The sequence below is a fragment of the Aptenodytes patagonicus genome, chromosome 1 (genome assembly GCF_965638725.1).
Source record: "Aptenodytes patagonicus chromosome 1, bAptPat1.pri.cur, whole genome shotgun sequence".
Taxonomy (NCBI): domain Eukaryota; kingdom Metazoa; phylum Chordata; class Aves; order Sphenisciformes; family Spheniscidae; genus Aptenodytes; species Aptenodytes patagonicus.
This window is the reverse complement of record NC_134949.1, coordinates 196,338,037-196,354,509: the sequence shown is the minus strand read 5'-3', so window position 1 is coordinate 196,354,509 and position 16,473 is coordinate 196,338,037. Positions and strand designations below refer to the sequence as shown.

The 16,473-nt window shown below is 41.5% G+C and overlaps 1 protein-coding gene across 5 annotated transcripts in view; it reads right to left on the bottom strand.

Annotated features, from left to right (window-relative positions):
• The window catches only part of FNDC3A (fibronectin type III domain containing 3A), a 124,908-nt gene that overhangs the window by 55,013 nt on the left and 53,422 nt on the right, over nucleotides 1-16,473 (bottom strand). The window contains exon 1 of one of the 5 annotated variants that reach the window (XM_076363881.1): nucleotides 4,364-4,414. The exons of the other annotated variants lie outside the window; for them this stretch is intronic. Coding sequence (XP_076219996.1) covers nucleotides 4,364-4,370 — 7 coding nt within the window. The 5' untranslated portion in view covers nucleotides 4,371-4,414. Of the gene's footprint in view, nucleotides 1-4,363; nucleotides 4,415-16,473 lie in introns of those variants that run through there. 5 annotated transcript variants of the gene reach the window in all.

Here is a 16,473-nt window from a genome sequence, read left to right as displayed (position 1 = left end):
CCATGATGATCCTTGTACCATGCAAACCAGAAAGAACAGAGTTCACAGACACTTAGGTAAATATGACACAACAGGGATGGGTTAAGGTGGCATTTGTAGATAAAGTACTGCCTGGAAAAACTGGTACCTTCAAAGAGCACAGGGATGCTGTGACAATACTTGGATTTTCAAAAAGCTTTTGACAATCTTTCTCAAAGACTCTTAAAGAAGTAATGCTGCCTTTGGTTAAAAAGGGAAAATGGCTTCTCATGAATAACTAACTGGCTTGAGAACAGGAAACAAGAGAAGTAAATGATCAGCTTTCAAAGTGCCTGGAGTGACCAGAGGAGTCCCAGAGGCACATAAAGATGAATCTGTTCAATGTATTAACAAAATTTCTGGAAAAGGAAATGAACAGTGAGCTGACAAATCTTTGGTATGCACTCAGAGAGCTGCAAAGGATCTCACAGTACTCAATGACCAGATGTTAAAAAAGCAGAAGAAATAGTGCTGATAAGTACAGAGTAATGCACCTGGACAAAAACAACAGAAGTATTTATTTACAGTGATAAGCCATAAGTTAGCTGCAAATAAGTGACCATGGAGTTACTACATGTATTTCTAAGGAAATACCAGCCGAGCATTGTCCAGTGACATTTGCAGAAAGAAAGAGAACATTAAAAATCATTACTAAACAGAACAGAGAACAAGCAGAAAACATTATTACGCTACGCTATAAATCCACACTGTACCTCAATACCTTGAGCGCTATGGGCAGTGCTTGTCTCCACCTTTCAAAAAACACACAGAACTAGAAAAGGACGAAAAAAGAGGAGACATTTACAGTGGCTTTCCACCTGCTTATCAGGAAAGATTAAAGAGACCAAGATTCTTCCACCTGAAGATGGTTAAAACATAAGAGGGCTGACAGCAGAGAAATAGTGAAAGACATAAAAAAAAGGCACTCACAAACTGCCTAAAAATGGGAAGATAGATAATTTACAGTTTCTCATGTGCTAAAGCCAGAGATAAATCACCAGGTAAAAGGTTTAAAACAGATAAAGGAATTTCTCATGAAATGCACAACTAAATTGTGTAACTCCTTGCTGTAAGAACACTGCGGAAACTAAAGGTTAGGTTCCAGAAGAAGTTAAGCAAATTGAGAGAAGTAATCCATTAAGAGCTGTAAAAAATACAAGTATTACTTTTGGTTCAGGAAGCTGGAAACAAGAAAGTTATTTCTGTGTGCCTGCCCTACCCTTACGCTCTTCCCTTTAGTATTTGATACTGGCACATTGGCACAGGCTTCAAGAGGGACTGCCTACAGACGTCCTTACATTCTCGTGTTTAAAATACACAAGGCAACAATCGCTGAAGTTTAATTATTAAAGAAAAACTGAAACACAATATAATCTGACCAGGTTTTGGGACAAGTGCATAAGGTTGTGATTCAAACACTCTAGGCTGCATTCTCCAAATTTCCAATTCAGTGTAGTGAAGCTACCAAAAGCACCAATCCAACTCTTTGTGAAATTTCAATAATACTTCTGAAAGGGCATTCATAGCTCCACATTAATGTTTTATAAAACTCAGTTAAGATCTGTAAATGGAAAGTACTAAATAAATGCAAAGTACAGTATATGAGATTAGCATACCTCATTCTGATAAGTATGAACTTGACAGAAAAATAAAGATAACTATGTCCGAATGCCAAGAGCAGGGAAAAAGGAACAAAAAGCAATTCTTTAAAAAGTAGCATGTAATCTAACTTGATTACACATACTATAGGGACTTCTTTAGAATAAGATACAGCAGTTTTGAAATGTATTACCTAAAAAGAATCACAGCTTCATTCTTTAAGTGTTAACTCACAACTAGGGGAGGGAGGGGAAAAGACTTTTTGAGAACAAGGTCTTAATTGAAAGATTAACTGAACTGTCTGAACTGTGGAACAGCAAAGAATAAGGGCTACAGTAAGCTATAAATTGAGAACTGAACCTTCTTTGGGTCTTTTTGCTCAGCTGAAATTAGAAAATGTTTCAGTGGAAGTTTTTCCTGAGTATGAAGTGCTAAAAAGAAGTGAAAGTGAAGTGAAAAGCACAAAAGAGAAGCTGAAAAAGCACTTTAGAGCATTAGCTTACAATAAATTCAAAAAGGTCAACAGTAATGGAAGCATATTTATTTAAGTTGCCATTCAATGAAATAATGGTTTAAATTCTTACGTAAGAAGGTGGATTTCACACAGCTTGTATCTTGTATTGCTTACTTGTAGTTTTCCATAATGAATACAAAACACTGACACTTTTATTAAACTCACAATTTTAAACTATATGTTTCACGTAAATTGAGAATTAAGACCATAGTTACTTGAACTTTTTCCAGCAAACTCAACATCCTTGGGGGATGTAGGAACTCTAACATGAACAGCCCGTTTCTTTGTGACCTGGCGGGTATCTCTGTGTTTGGCTTTTTTGTTTTGTTTTGCTTTAAATATCTAATGAATATTGTTTAACAATCTTTTTAAAGCTTACAAATAATAAAAAAAAGCAGTTATCTCCAATCCAGTACAAAGGTTGATCCACAAAGCCATTTCCAGTATACCTATAATCTAGCGGTCACAAAAATAAAGACATAAAGGCAACGTATGAACCTGAAAAATTATTGCAGTGTTAGAATAGAGTCAAATTAGTAGTCTGAAAACTTGCATCCCATCTTTAGCACTTTAAAGTTCTAGAATTAATGAATATATTTTTAATATTCAAGAGATAAGGGTGAACTCAAATTTAGTTCTAGTTAGATTTCTAAGTGATTGTGAAATGAATGTTCCTCTGCACTAGGTTGCAGAGGAACATTCAAGAAAATGGAAAACATGGAAAAAAAGTTGGCAGACTTCATATATCTTAATGAACATAGGGTCTTTACAGTGAAATTACTGATTTCTTGACAGAAAGCATACTACTACCTGCAAAAATTAAAAAAAAAACACCAAAACAAACCACAAAACTTTCCTGTATCTAAAGATAAAATGCTAATACACTATAAAACCAGTTGGTTTTTTTTTTTCCTTTTAAAAACAACTAATGTGAAGATCTTGGCTCTACTTCAGTGAAATACACTGCTAGAGGAATTTTCATGCTTTTAGATATTGGCTAGACCGGTGCATGACAAAGCCAGTGTGTTTTACCATAAGGTGAGACTGATTATAAAGTACCAGCAGACAACAGCATCAGGAATTAATGTTAAGGAAACATCTAATTTTCTATATTGCACGTAAATGGAATTGACTTCATCCAAATCACTATATTATGAATGTTGATGATGACCATCATAAGAGGTGGTCTCGAATCTTCTATATACCTTCAGGTATACAAGTTCTCTTAGGTAAGAAGTGGAAAAGAACTATTGTGGGAGACAAAACAAACACATAGCTGTGTTTTATACCTTGTTCTTGAAAAATGACTCATCAAACACAGTAAAGTTTTATTTAACTCAATTGAACCCAAAAAACAGATGTTTCACCGCAATTTATTATTGTCCTGAAATTTGCTGTTTCACTACTACGAAAGGGAAAACTTGTAAAGTCTCTATGTGAGCATTTTGTCCTAAGTTTTAAAAAAAATAAAAATCAAGGTGCCTATCAAAGATCACATAAAACTTGGAATATGTGTCCTGAAACAGGAAATACATAAAAAAAAAATCCCACCAACAGGAGGAATATCTGTTCCCCAGCAATAGCAGGTGACCGTCTCCAACATCTCTATTTGAGCAGACTGTAAAAACCTCATTATGCTCATTACAGCTACCATAAACGTGTAGCAAGATTAACAGCGCTGCATAATCGCTAGGATCGTGACAAACTGATCTAAACGTAGTAACGCCTGAAAATTTGAGGATACCGCCACCGCTTGCTAACAGATACACGATTTCTTTTTATTTTAACCATTAAGCATCGCTCCATTTTAAGTCGCTTATAAAAGCGCCCGGCGAAGGTGAACGCCGTGGATTTCCAGCGCAAAAGCAGTACTTGCTCACCGCCTGCGTGAGCGAATACTCTTCCGGGGCAGTAACCGCCCATAGCCCCGCTCTTATAAAACCCGGGCTCGTAATGGCCTCCCAGCGCAGAGGCTTCCCGCTCCCTTCACGGTTTCGGGGCCACCGCAGCCCCCCCAGGCCCGGCCAGCCACCCCCTCCTCCGGAGCCCGCGCATCACCGAGGGAGGGGTTTAGCAGCGCTCGGATTCCCCACACCTTTTCTTCCAGCCACCACGGCTTTTCCCCCATCCGCCACTGCCGCACCAGCGCCAGCCGCAGGGGCTGCCTGCAGCGCCGCACCCTGCTTTTGCGTTTCACCGCGGCTGCCGAGCCGGGCAGCCGGGAGACCTTACCGCTCATTTCGGGTTGGGCAGCGGGCGGGCCGGGGCCGGGCGGGCGGCTGCTCCCCGGCGCACCGCGGCAGGCGGGGCGGGGGCGGCGGTGGCGGCGGGCGGGGCGGCACGCTCAGGTGCGCGGCTGCCCGCTCCGCTCCGCCCCGCGGCCCGCTCCGCTGCGCTCCGCCCTGCCCGGGCCGCGGCTGGGACCCAGGCCAGCAGCCAGTCGGCAGAAGCGGCGACGCGGCCCTGGGCTTCAAGGAGCGGGCGCGGCGGCTTTTCGGGGGGCATCATCCCCTCCGAGGAAGGCTTCCTTAGCCGTCCCGCAGGACTGCTGCTCTGGTTTTCACTGTAGTCTACCGATTGTCATTGGCTGGTGTGATCCAAGTTCTTTAGCTGAAAGCTTTTATGTTAATTAGCATAACTTCTAAGTTATAAAGGATTACTTCAGCCCAATCCTTCCACAGGATTTTCCTTTAGCTGAACTGCTAATCGGTTTACACCTAAGAAAGGAAGGGCACAAACAGATCTGGTTGCAAACAAATGCTTTCTGGCATCGCGTTTAGAAAGCTGCAATGACTTTGATACTAATCTATGTGGATACTGCGGCTCATGAACACTGCTATACTTAGCATTAGTCTAATGTGAACAGTGATGAATCACTGTTATCCCCAGGAGGAAATAGCATTCAGGATTTACTGCAGCACATTAGGTTAACTATGGCTCTATAACCGAACACCCACACTTTGACATCACACAGGCGATGATATGCATCACTGACGCAAGCACTGACAGGATCAACCGCAAAGGCCACAGCAGTTGAAACAATAGGGCGCACAGCTGACGTAGCAGCACACCCCTCTAGCACTGACGGGCTGCCGTAAATCAATAGTCCCAGATGCCACAAATAGTTGCACCACTCTGCCTTTTACATAATGGCTAAGACTTCAAAGTTTTATTTTGGGCTCCCAGCAGCTACAATTAATTACAAAAAATCCAGTAACAACAACCACCAAGTGGTCTACATTTGCAAGCTATGCCTGGAAAATACTTCCAAATTACTACTTTAGGTTAACAGGCACTAAAAATTGTCAAAAAGAATCATCAGCTTTACATTTACTAGGTGCAATGTAACCAAAGCGAGTAATAACAAAGAAGAAAAGCAAACACAGAACTTCCTGTTAGGCCTGATCTGGGGAAGAGGCACAAGAAGGAACTGTGAACACTTCAAGGACACAGGCGATCAGAAGACTTCAGTTCACAGTGCTGTCAATTTAACATATTCCTTATGCTCTGAGTTCATCCTGACGAAACAATCCCTTCCCCCATCCGTCTGCTTTTGCCATCAAGGCTAGGGAATGGCAGCTGACAAAGCAGCAACGTCTATTTAAAGATACTAATTGGCTACAAAAGAATCTATCAGTAGACTACAGGCTTGCAAATGCAAGGAAAAGCTGAAGGTAAAACATCCACATAGTTCCTTTCAAAAGCAGGGGAAAAAAGCATCAGTTTCATCCACAGAGACCTTGGAATAATGGACAAAAGAGCAGAAAGCTATGAAGCCTAACTACAGTAATTCTAAAGGTTACATCCTAATGAGATCCTGATCTTTCCCATGAAACCATACATACATATTCAGAAAAAAAAAAAAAGGACATGAAATCCCTTCTCATAGGCAAAGTGCAAAGATGACAGGTTCCTATAGCACTTTATCGTTAATACGGCTATTGGTTTTCTTTTGTAATGGCCTCACATATGTTCAAAGGAGAAAGGTGACAATGGTTTCTATGTTCAAATGTTAAATGTACTTTCATTCCACCTGTTTCTAAACAATGACCACTGTGCAATTTTGTGATTTAAAAAGACTGCAAGCCCATGCCTTTGAATGGTGGAACTTCACAACATGAAGTTAAACTTGGGAGCTTGCAGAAGGATGATTTTACTCTTTTGAGATACTCCAACAATAAAAAGTTTTTATACATTCTTACTGAAGCAATTGTGTGGCACAGTGATCAACTCTATGCTACTTCATTAACAAAAAATACCAATGAATCAAAGATGTTAATGTGGAAATAAAACACAGACTTTGTATTGTGCAGTGTAGACTGTTAAATTATAGAATCATAGAATAGTTCGGGTTGGAAGGGACCTCTAAAGGTCATCTAGTCCAACCCCCCTGCCGTGGGCAGGGACATCTTCAACTAGATCAGGTTGCTCAGAGCCCCATCCAACCTGACCTTGAAGGTTTCCAGGGATGGGGCATCCACCACCTCTCTGGGCAACCTGTTCTAGTGCTTCACCACCCTCAGCATAAAAAATTACTTCCTTATATCTAGTCTGTATCTACCCCCCTTCAGTTTAAAGCCATTCCCCCTTGTCCTGTCGCAACAGGCCCTGCTAAAAAGTTTGCCACCATCTTTTTTTATAAGCCCCTTTAAGTACTGATAGGCTGCAATAAGGTCTCCCTGAAGCCTTCTCTTCTCCAGGCTGAACAACCCCAACCCTCTCAGCCTTTCTTCATAGGAGAGGTGTTCCACCCCCCGATCATTTTTGTGGCCCTCTTCTGGATCCGCTCCAACAGGTCCGTGTCTTTCTTATGCTGAGGGCTCCAGAGCTGGATGCAGTACTCCAGGTGGGGTCTCACCAGAGCAGAGGAGAGGGGCAGAATCACCTCCCTCGACCTGCTGGCCACGCTGCTTTTGATGCAGCCCAGGATACGATTGGCCTTCTGAGCTGCGAGCACACGTTGCTGGCTCACGTCCAGCTTTTCATCCACCAGTACCCCCAAGTCCTTCTCGGCAGGGCTGCTCTCAATCCCTTCATCCCCCAGCCTGTATTGACACTGGGGGTTGCCCCAACCCAGGTGCAGAACCTCGCACTTGGCCTTGTTAAACCTCAGGCCAAGTTAAACACAGGCCCACTTCTCAAGTTTGTCCAGGTCCCTCTGGATGGCATCCCGTCCCTCTGGCGTATCGACCACACCACTCAGCTTGGTGTCATCTGCAAACTTGCTGAGGGTGCACTCGATCCCACTGTCTATGTCCTTGATGAAGATATTCAACAGTATTGGTCCCAATACGGACCCCTGCGGGATGCCATTTGTCACCAACCTCCATCTGGACATTGAGCCATTGACCACTACCCTCTGGATGTGACCATCCAACCAATTCCTCACCCACCAGACAGTCCACCCATCAAATCCATACCTCTCCAGTTGAGAGAGAAGGACGTTGTGGGGGACCATGTCAAAGGCCTTACAGAGGTCCAGGCAGATGACACCTGTAGCCTTTCTCATGTCCACTGAGGTAGTCACTGCATCATAGAAGGCCACTAGGTTGGTCAGGCAGGACTTGCCCTTGGTGAAGCCATGCTGGCTGTCTCGAATCACCTCCCTGTCCTCCATGTGCCTTAGCATAGCTTCCCGGAGGATCTGTTCCATGATCTTCCCAGGCACAGAGGTGAGACTGACTGGCCTGTAGTTCCCCGGGTCTTCCTTTTTTCCCTTTTTAAAAATGGGGGTTATGTTTCCCCTTTTCCCATCAGTGGGAACTTCACCAGACTGCCACAACTTCTCAAATACGATGGATAGTGGCTTAGCAACTTCATCCGCCAGTTCCTTCAGGACCCACGGATGGATCTCATGGGGTCCCATGGACTTGTGCACCTTCAGGTGCCTTAGATGGTCTCGAACCTGATCGTCTCCCACAGTGGGCGGCTCGTCATTCTCCCAGTCCCCACCTTTGCCTTCTGCGGCTTGGGCAGTGGGGCTCGAGCACTTGCCAGTGAAGACCGAGGCAAAAAAGTCATTGAGTACCTCCACCTTCTCCGTATCCCGGGTAACCAGGTCTCCTGTTTCATTCCGGAGAGGGCCCACATTTTCCCTCGTCTTCCTTTTATCTCCGACATACCTATAGAAGCTATTCTTGTTGCCCTTGACATCCCTGGCCAGATTTAATTCTGTCAGGGCTTTAGCTTTCCTAACCTGATCCCTGGCTGCTCGGACAATTTCTCTGTATTCCTCCCAGGCTACCTGTCCTTGCTTCCACCCTCTGTAGGCTTCCTTTTTGTGTTTGAGTTTGTCCAGGAGCTCCTTGTTCAGCCATGCAGGCCTCCTGGCGTTTTTGCCGGACTTTCTCTTTGTTGGGATGCATCGCTCCTGAGCTTGGAGGAGGTGATCCTTGAATATTACCCAGCTTTCTTGGGCCCCTCTTCCCTCCAGGGCTTTGTCCCATGGCACTCTACCAAGCAGATCCCTAAAGAGGCCAAAGTCTGCTCTCCTGAAGTCCAGGGTAGTGAGCTCGCTGTGCGCCCTCCTCGGTGCCCTAAGGATCTTGAACTCCACCATTTTGTGGTCACTGCAGCCCAGGCTGCCCTTGAGCTTCACATTTCCCACCAGCCCCTCCTTGTTGGTGACAACAAGGTCCAGCATAGCACCTCTCCTCATTGGCTCTTCTACCACTTGGAGAAGGAAGTTATCATTGACACATTCCAGGAACCTCCCAGACTGGTTATGCCCTGCCGTGTTGTCCCTCCAACAGATATCGGGGTGGTTGAAGTCCCCCATGAGGACCGGGGCTTGTGAGCGTGAGGCTGCTCCTATCTGTTTATAGAGGGCCTCATCTGCTCATTCTTCCTGGTCAGGTGGCCTGTAGCAGACCCCCACCGTAATGTCACCTGTCCCTGCCTTCCCTTTAATCCTGACCCATAAGTTCTCGGTCAGCTCTTCTGTTTCATTTGCTGTTTTAGGTTTAGACTTAGGGTAATTATTTAGTAACTATGTGGAAGAGTTATGTAAAAAAATTGTTCTCTCTCCCTCATAGTCTTCCAATTTAAACATCAGGTGAACCATAAATCATTGCATTTCAAAGGGAGTCAAATGTGATATACCATTCTTAACACAGAGAAGCTTTGATGAAAATGTTTTTATTCTTAGCAGGAAAAATAATCTGCGCTCATTCTAATCTAACTGCATCGTATATTTGCTTAGCTTTTACCTCAAGGAGAGCCTAATTTCCTAGCACTTATGCTGAGCAGTACTGATCCGCAACTTTTTCAGACTAATATTTAATATTTGTGCATACATGAGTTATTTTTTCTGTGCATACTTACCTGGCTACATTGATTTGAAACTAGAGTGCAAAATTATCTGGCACATTCTGCTGTCTCAGAGCTGGCATTCAGAGAAGCCCCTCCTCCTTTGTGCAAATTTCTTAATATCCCCCCCTCAAATTATTATACACATATCTGTGTATGTGTATCTATATATAGATTATGACTTGAATATGACTTATTGAATATTACTTATATGAATATGATGTATTGATTAAGAAAATCAATAGCAAACATATAAATGGTGAAACCATTTTACCAAATTCTAGGGTAGGGTATTTTAAAACTATGGATTAAAATACACAGAAGACTCTGTGGATATAATAAAATTCTGTTTGTGCAAACTGTGATTGAGTATTACAACACATATAGTGTCAGAAACTCAAGCAAGAAATTAATACCAGAAAAGGCCACCAAGAGAAAATTCAGTGTCCAACTCAAATTCTTGTTTCTATCCAAGGCAGACACCTCTAAAGATGTACTCCTCTCAGTTCCTGGAACCTACTAACAACACGTACTTTCATTTGAAAACCTCTGAGTTGTTTAGGCCTCAAACTAATTATATAAACTATTACAGTGCAGATTCAGATGGTCCATTTAAAATAAAAACAAAGCAGAACAAAAATTATTGTGATTATAAGCAGCAGAAGTCCTTCTAATATTTAAAATAAATACCACACACATCTTTCTTTAAAGGGACCGATTTGGGAGTGGTCATTCCTAACTGGAAGACATAAAACTAAGTTTGCAGAACATGAGGTGTCTCAGCTTTCCAGGAATCCCATAATCCAGGGTTCTACATGATTTAGCAGAAAGAGGGAAAACTAGGCAAATCTAGAATGACGTCGGCTCCACAACTAGAGTTCTAGGGTGCAAAACCAGGGCTAAATCTTGTTCTTAGTAGAGGTAAAAGGTTAATGATAACTGCTGATTTAAAAAACACCTCACACCCAACAGCTCTGTCCCACTGAAATTTTACTCTCTTAGATGTAATTCTTGCATTAGGTGAGCGAGTTTGCTGTTCTGGTCAGATGAAAAGGTCTTCTGTAACAATGCAAAGAAATGGAAAGAGAGTTCAGTCTTACAGGACTTCCTCTCTTCACATTCACCGTGTACCATTATTTTTATGCCTACATTAGTGGCGTTCACTTGAGTCCACCAACAAAGATTCTACCAACATTGCAGTTCCACAAAGAAATGTTCAGATGTAGGTTTCTAAACTATGAAATAAATTTTGAAGTAACACTTACACGGTTTTGTTTCAAATCATGAGTGAAGAAAACAGTCCCTGAAGCTGATAATTCAAAACATGACATTTGGTAATACAAAATCCTTCTGTCATGACACAAACTGCAGGGAACAAGCCCCAAGCAAATTACACAATCATCACACAACAAAAATGAGATGTAAGTCCAAATTGAAAACATTTGATGTTACACACCTTACACTTTGCAGCATCTAAAGCAAACACTTGGCTTCAGCAGGGTGATTCACTGGCTGCCTCCGGAGGACAACTATATGCTTCTGCACATTTATCAGGGAGCCACCTCATACCAAATGACACAAATTATTAAGCACAGACAGTGTGCCCTCAAGTAGACATCTGGTTCAGCCCTGCTCTAGTCACTCTTCTGTCCAATTTCAGTAGAGTACATCAAGTTTTCCGAGAGTAGATTCCTATTGTCAGGAAAAGAAGGTCTTCCTGTTCAGTTAGTAGGTAGGCTAAATTCTGTGCTATGCTCAAGCAGATTAACCCCACAGCTTGCTCCTGTCTAGGAGAGTGCTGTGAACACCAGACTATGGAATAACCTGGGTCACCTCTGCCAAAGATGGGCCACTAGAAGCTGGAATGTAACACACTAAGCTCCTGTCCATGCTAGAGACACTTAACTCCTCTAATCCAAGAGCTTCTAAATGGAAAATACAGAGCCAGCCTTTAAAACAGGAACCAGAACCCAGGACTTCACCTAAATCATACAGGAATCCCCATTACATCAATAAAAAAAGGCAGATTGCTTTCTTGTGTAGTTTTCCTCTAGAATCTTATCTTTTTTTGAGGTGAAGATGCCCATCTCCAGAAGACGACATGGAGAAAAGCCTAAACTCAGAATACCCCAGAGCCTCATGGGTAGGGGGCTCTGCTGGAATCGGGAGCTACAGGTTCAGATTCTGTGGTACTTCATAGAGCAAAAAACCTCAGATCTCCTCGATTCTGGGCAAGTGCTTTAACCAATTTCCTGCTGCTGATACTGTTTGCATTTGGGGATAAACTTAACATAGCCCGAGTAAACAAATAGCCTATCTTTCTTTTTGGAGGGAGAGAAAGGCAGCATTTACATACTGTCTCTACTCCTGCATGTCTTTGATGTCTGGCTTCTGGCTGTCCCCCTGCAACCTCGTGTTTTGTACAATTACAAGCATGTAGGTAATGCCATGATCAAAACAGGAGAAGCAATGGATTCAATGTGCTCGCTAGGATTAGGTCATGATTCAGTGGGTGACCTGGGCTGCGTCTGATACTTCTGCAGCTAAAAGCTTCTGAAGTTAGAACTAAGGTGGAATCCAAAACACCCTGAACGTGACCCCTTGTGATTACAGTCCATTGCAGAGACATACTTTTCTGTCTTTTCACCAATAACAAGACAAGCCTATGAATGCAGCTAGAATAGGGGATGCTCTGAAGACAGTGGAAATAAAAGTTTGACTGAAAGACTACTGATCTTGAAAATTCTTAATAACATTGCACCAGGCATAAATACTTAAACATTTAAGATTAAGACTTCTGATTCTGCTAATGACTTAAGATCAACACACAAGAATTTTCATGTTCAAAAAGCTTTGCAGAAATTTGGTCCCAAATTAATTAACCTAAAATCAGGATACACATAAAAGAACTGATGTTCTCAGTCACACTTAGCAACATAGAAAGGCACCATGCTTACTACCAACACCTGCAGCCTCTTTTGTAGAGAAATGTTTCTGCTATCACACAGATCACTGAACACCTTCAACCGATTCCCACTGCAAACCTCACATTTTACTGTTGAAAGTGATTCAAGTTTTTTTCAGGGTCTGGGTTAGCTAAAAAAAAAATCATCACAGGCTAATTAATAAAGGCTTTTAAAAATTTTGTTTAAATCTCTTAAACTTGTTTTAGCATTTGAAATTTAAAATTTGGTCTTTTTGGTGTTTTATGTGACAAAGGCTCCTTGATTCTTTACAATGAACTCTTTACAGATCCCTTCAACAAGGAATTATTTTCTCCAAATCTCAAGCAAGTTACCACAGGGAAAGTATGTAAGCTCAAACATTAAGAGCATCTATGACAAAGGTTGTTGTTGACAAGCTTTCAACTGTTAATAAATATGTATTATCAGAAAGAAAGTATCTGGTAAAGCAGTAAACAGGGACCAGACACAAAGATAAGCCTATGCCATTGCAGTGTTCTTTTCAAATTCAATTTGCTCTGTAACCAAATACGTTTTAGAAAGTAACATACCCACTGCTTTGGCAGCCAAAATGAACTCGGAGCCAGAAAGAACTATGTAAGGAAATCTACTTACCTATGCCAAACAAGAGGCCAGGGATGAAACAACTAACTTGGCTCAGACATAGAAAAGTTGTCATTCAAAACCAGAAGAAAGGGAAAAAGACACATGCATACAGTGGAGCTCCTTACCATGCATTATGTATGGATCAATATATCTCTCTACTAAGGAGCTGAGACAAGAAAACTGCTTAATAGCTGGAAAGTAAACATGTCCTTTGTGCAGAAACCTTTTTATTGCTTCACTACTGTCTGGATGCAGGAGATCTAAATTTTCTGTTGCTGGACCGTCAGGGCTCAAGGACTGAAAAAGACCTCATGAATCAAGTCTATTCACCTGCAATTGCAGCTTCATTTCTCTCCCCCATTATCATACATCAAGATCCATCATAAATGGATTCTACATAAAAGCGTCAAGACCAATCTTAAAACAGTCAGTTCTTTTACCCATATGTCTCCAACTGGAGAGCTGTTCTAGAGCACTGCTCTCCTATGTAGCCAGGAGGTTTCTTGTAATTAGATAAAAGTTATTCACAGCCATTTGACATCCAGCTGGGCTCTAAACCAGCTCTGGCATTAACTATTAATTTTTTTTTTTTTTTTTTAAAATCCCTAGTGTTTACTTACTATTCCTAACAAAACTTATTTTTAGCCACACAAACCAAGCTCTTCTACTCTCCTTTTATAAAATAAGCTCCTCATTCTCCTGAATATCCTAATAGCTTTTTTCCTACAACACCTGGAATCAGCTTCATTTCATCTTTTGTAAACATGAATTATCAAGTTACAGTTGAGGTCTTAGCAGAATCCCGTAAAACGCTACTAAACATCCCAAGCTGTACTAGCAACAACTGCCCTTATGATCACAGTAACCTTTAGAGATACATTACGCTGGAGATAATACTTACCTTGTGAGTCAAATAGCTTGTCTGCTTCCTCCTCCTCAAGTTTCAAGCGAGGAGATCCCCATTTATAATTTATTAATCTTATGCATGACCTTGCATTGTATATAACTATTTCACCCAGTTCAGGGGTACCACTCAAACAACACTCCTTTAGACAGTTAATGCATGTTCTTGTTGATCTTTTACCACTTCTGGAATACAGATTTCCTATGCCATTGGAGTTGTTCGGATGATCAGCTTCGCTGAAGTGCCAGGTATTTCTAGAATATCTTGATAGCTGAAAGATACCTGAGTGCAGAGGTTCCCGAGTGATTAAGAAGGAATATGTTTACATTCTAGGCTAGCTGCGCATCATGCTTTAGCATTTAATCCTTTCCTATTTCATCCACAATTTAGAACCTTAACAAAAATAACAAGTAAGGTTATATTGACTCTGCTGAAGCTCTTTAGAGATAGAGATCAAAAAAATACTCTGTAGTATGCTTTGAATTTTGCAGCATGGAGACAGGCAACATGCAGGTATCTGGCCTCAAGACTCCACTGCATACCTGCAATTCTTTACACCTGCATTCTCTAGTCCTTCTATTGACTTCCCCCAGCCTTCATATCCCCCAAAGCTATATCCTATATAGATATAACCTTACCTGACATTCAGCCTCTTTTTCTATGTGGCATGTTCCCAGGCACTTCAGACCTCCCGTTCAGCTGCACAGAAATGTTTACCTGCCAATGTACTACTTGTCCAGACACAGCAGCACAATGCCACCATATAACAAGATGACCCAGCAACACACATTTACGTGCTTCTAAGAAGAACCCCAAACCCAACACACTTCTATTTAACTACTGTCACCAAGATGAGACTAGATTCTTTCCCATCAAAAATAATGGATCTATTTTTCAGATGAGAGGATGAGGCTTAGTAACTGAAAAAAATGACAACACACTGAAATTCTATGGACATAATGGACAGTTGGAAGGCTATTATGGGCAAATCAGTGCTCTGGATGGTATTGTAAAGACCCATCAAGAGGATGAACTGGGGAAACGATCTACAGATAAAGCTGTGTGGGCATATGAATAAGATTCCCAGTCTAGTATGTGTCATATCTTTGCTGGAAAGGAATGCAAGGAAACTTGACAGTGTATATAGCTGCAATTAAGAGAAAAGATAGGGTATTTCCAAGGTACATTTTCCTCATTTTTATGCAATCTTTCTTTGCGTAAGAATTAGAAGGGTGTAGTAAGCATAAAACCACACCTTTTACAAATATTTTATTGAAAAGGCTACATACACATCATGTCAGATTTACAACCTGTGTAGAAAAGCACTGTTCTAATACACATGGGCCAAAAGTCCACGGTAAAAAGTGATCAAACTGACAATCTCAAAACCTCATGCTCACCAGTCCTCTTGTATCCATTTGCAGTACAAGTCAGGGAAATGAGTGGAAGTTAGGCTCACACTAGCCAGTCCTCTGCATCTCTGTTCAGCATTTGCTGATACTCACTTTTATTTTTCAGCTCTCTTAACAGGTGATTTTTAAAACTCATTCATGCTGGAAGAACTTTAACTGGTTCCAGTTGCTCAGACTGCCCTTTTAACTTACTAAATATTTTCACTCATTGATGCATTGCTTAGTCACCAGATGCTCCCCAAAATTGCACTGCCAGTAGTGTCACACTAAATCAGAGGTAGTCACTCTGCTTTTGACCCCTTACTATTCAATTCAGAAAAAAAATTCTCTTTAAGAAAAAAAATAGTTTAGCTTCTCAAATTCCCAAACTCATCTTGAGCTTTAGGCACTCCAAGGACCCACCTGCAAGACAGCTTTATTTGTATGTACTATCTTTTGAAAAATAAGAGTAAGAAGTCAGATGAGATTTCAGATTTAACTGAATTTAAAAGCTACGTAAGATTAAACTTACTTTTTTCCTCTTTTTTTTTTAAAAATCAAACCAAACAATTCTGTACGCAATCACAAAATGAGAAACAAAATATATGGAAAGCATAACAAAAAGAAAGAATAAATGCAAACTTAAGTATGTTTCATATAATTTTCTAAATCTACCCGCTACTTAAGAGTTTTACCAAGATGTCTCTGGGCTGCATAAACCATAAGAGCTAACTCTGTCAAGAGAGTGGTGCCTTTCAGAGCACAACCTCTTCAAGGCTAAAGCAGCTGAGGATGTAACACAGTACACTTCACTTAAATGCTGTCTTTCAAGAGACTATCTTAAACACAACTTGTGGGAAAAACAGAAAAAAGAAAAGCTGACAACTCTCTGTAGACACATCTTTCTCCTTCTCTCTGTCGTCTTCAACTTTCATTCTGATTCTTAGAAGAGAAGGCTGCAGAATCATTAAGTCACAGCTCCTGGACCTAAACCATTCTTTCCCTGCCCTCTTCCTAGGAATTTGATTGTTTCCACCTGCTTTAGTAGTTTGGTTTGGGTTTTTTTGGTTAGTTTTTGGAACTGGCTTGCTACAGCTGTGTTTTATGAGTAGGGCTTTCCCTGCTTTGGGACTCAGCCCACGGTCCTATTGCAGTCTTTGTTCAGCACGG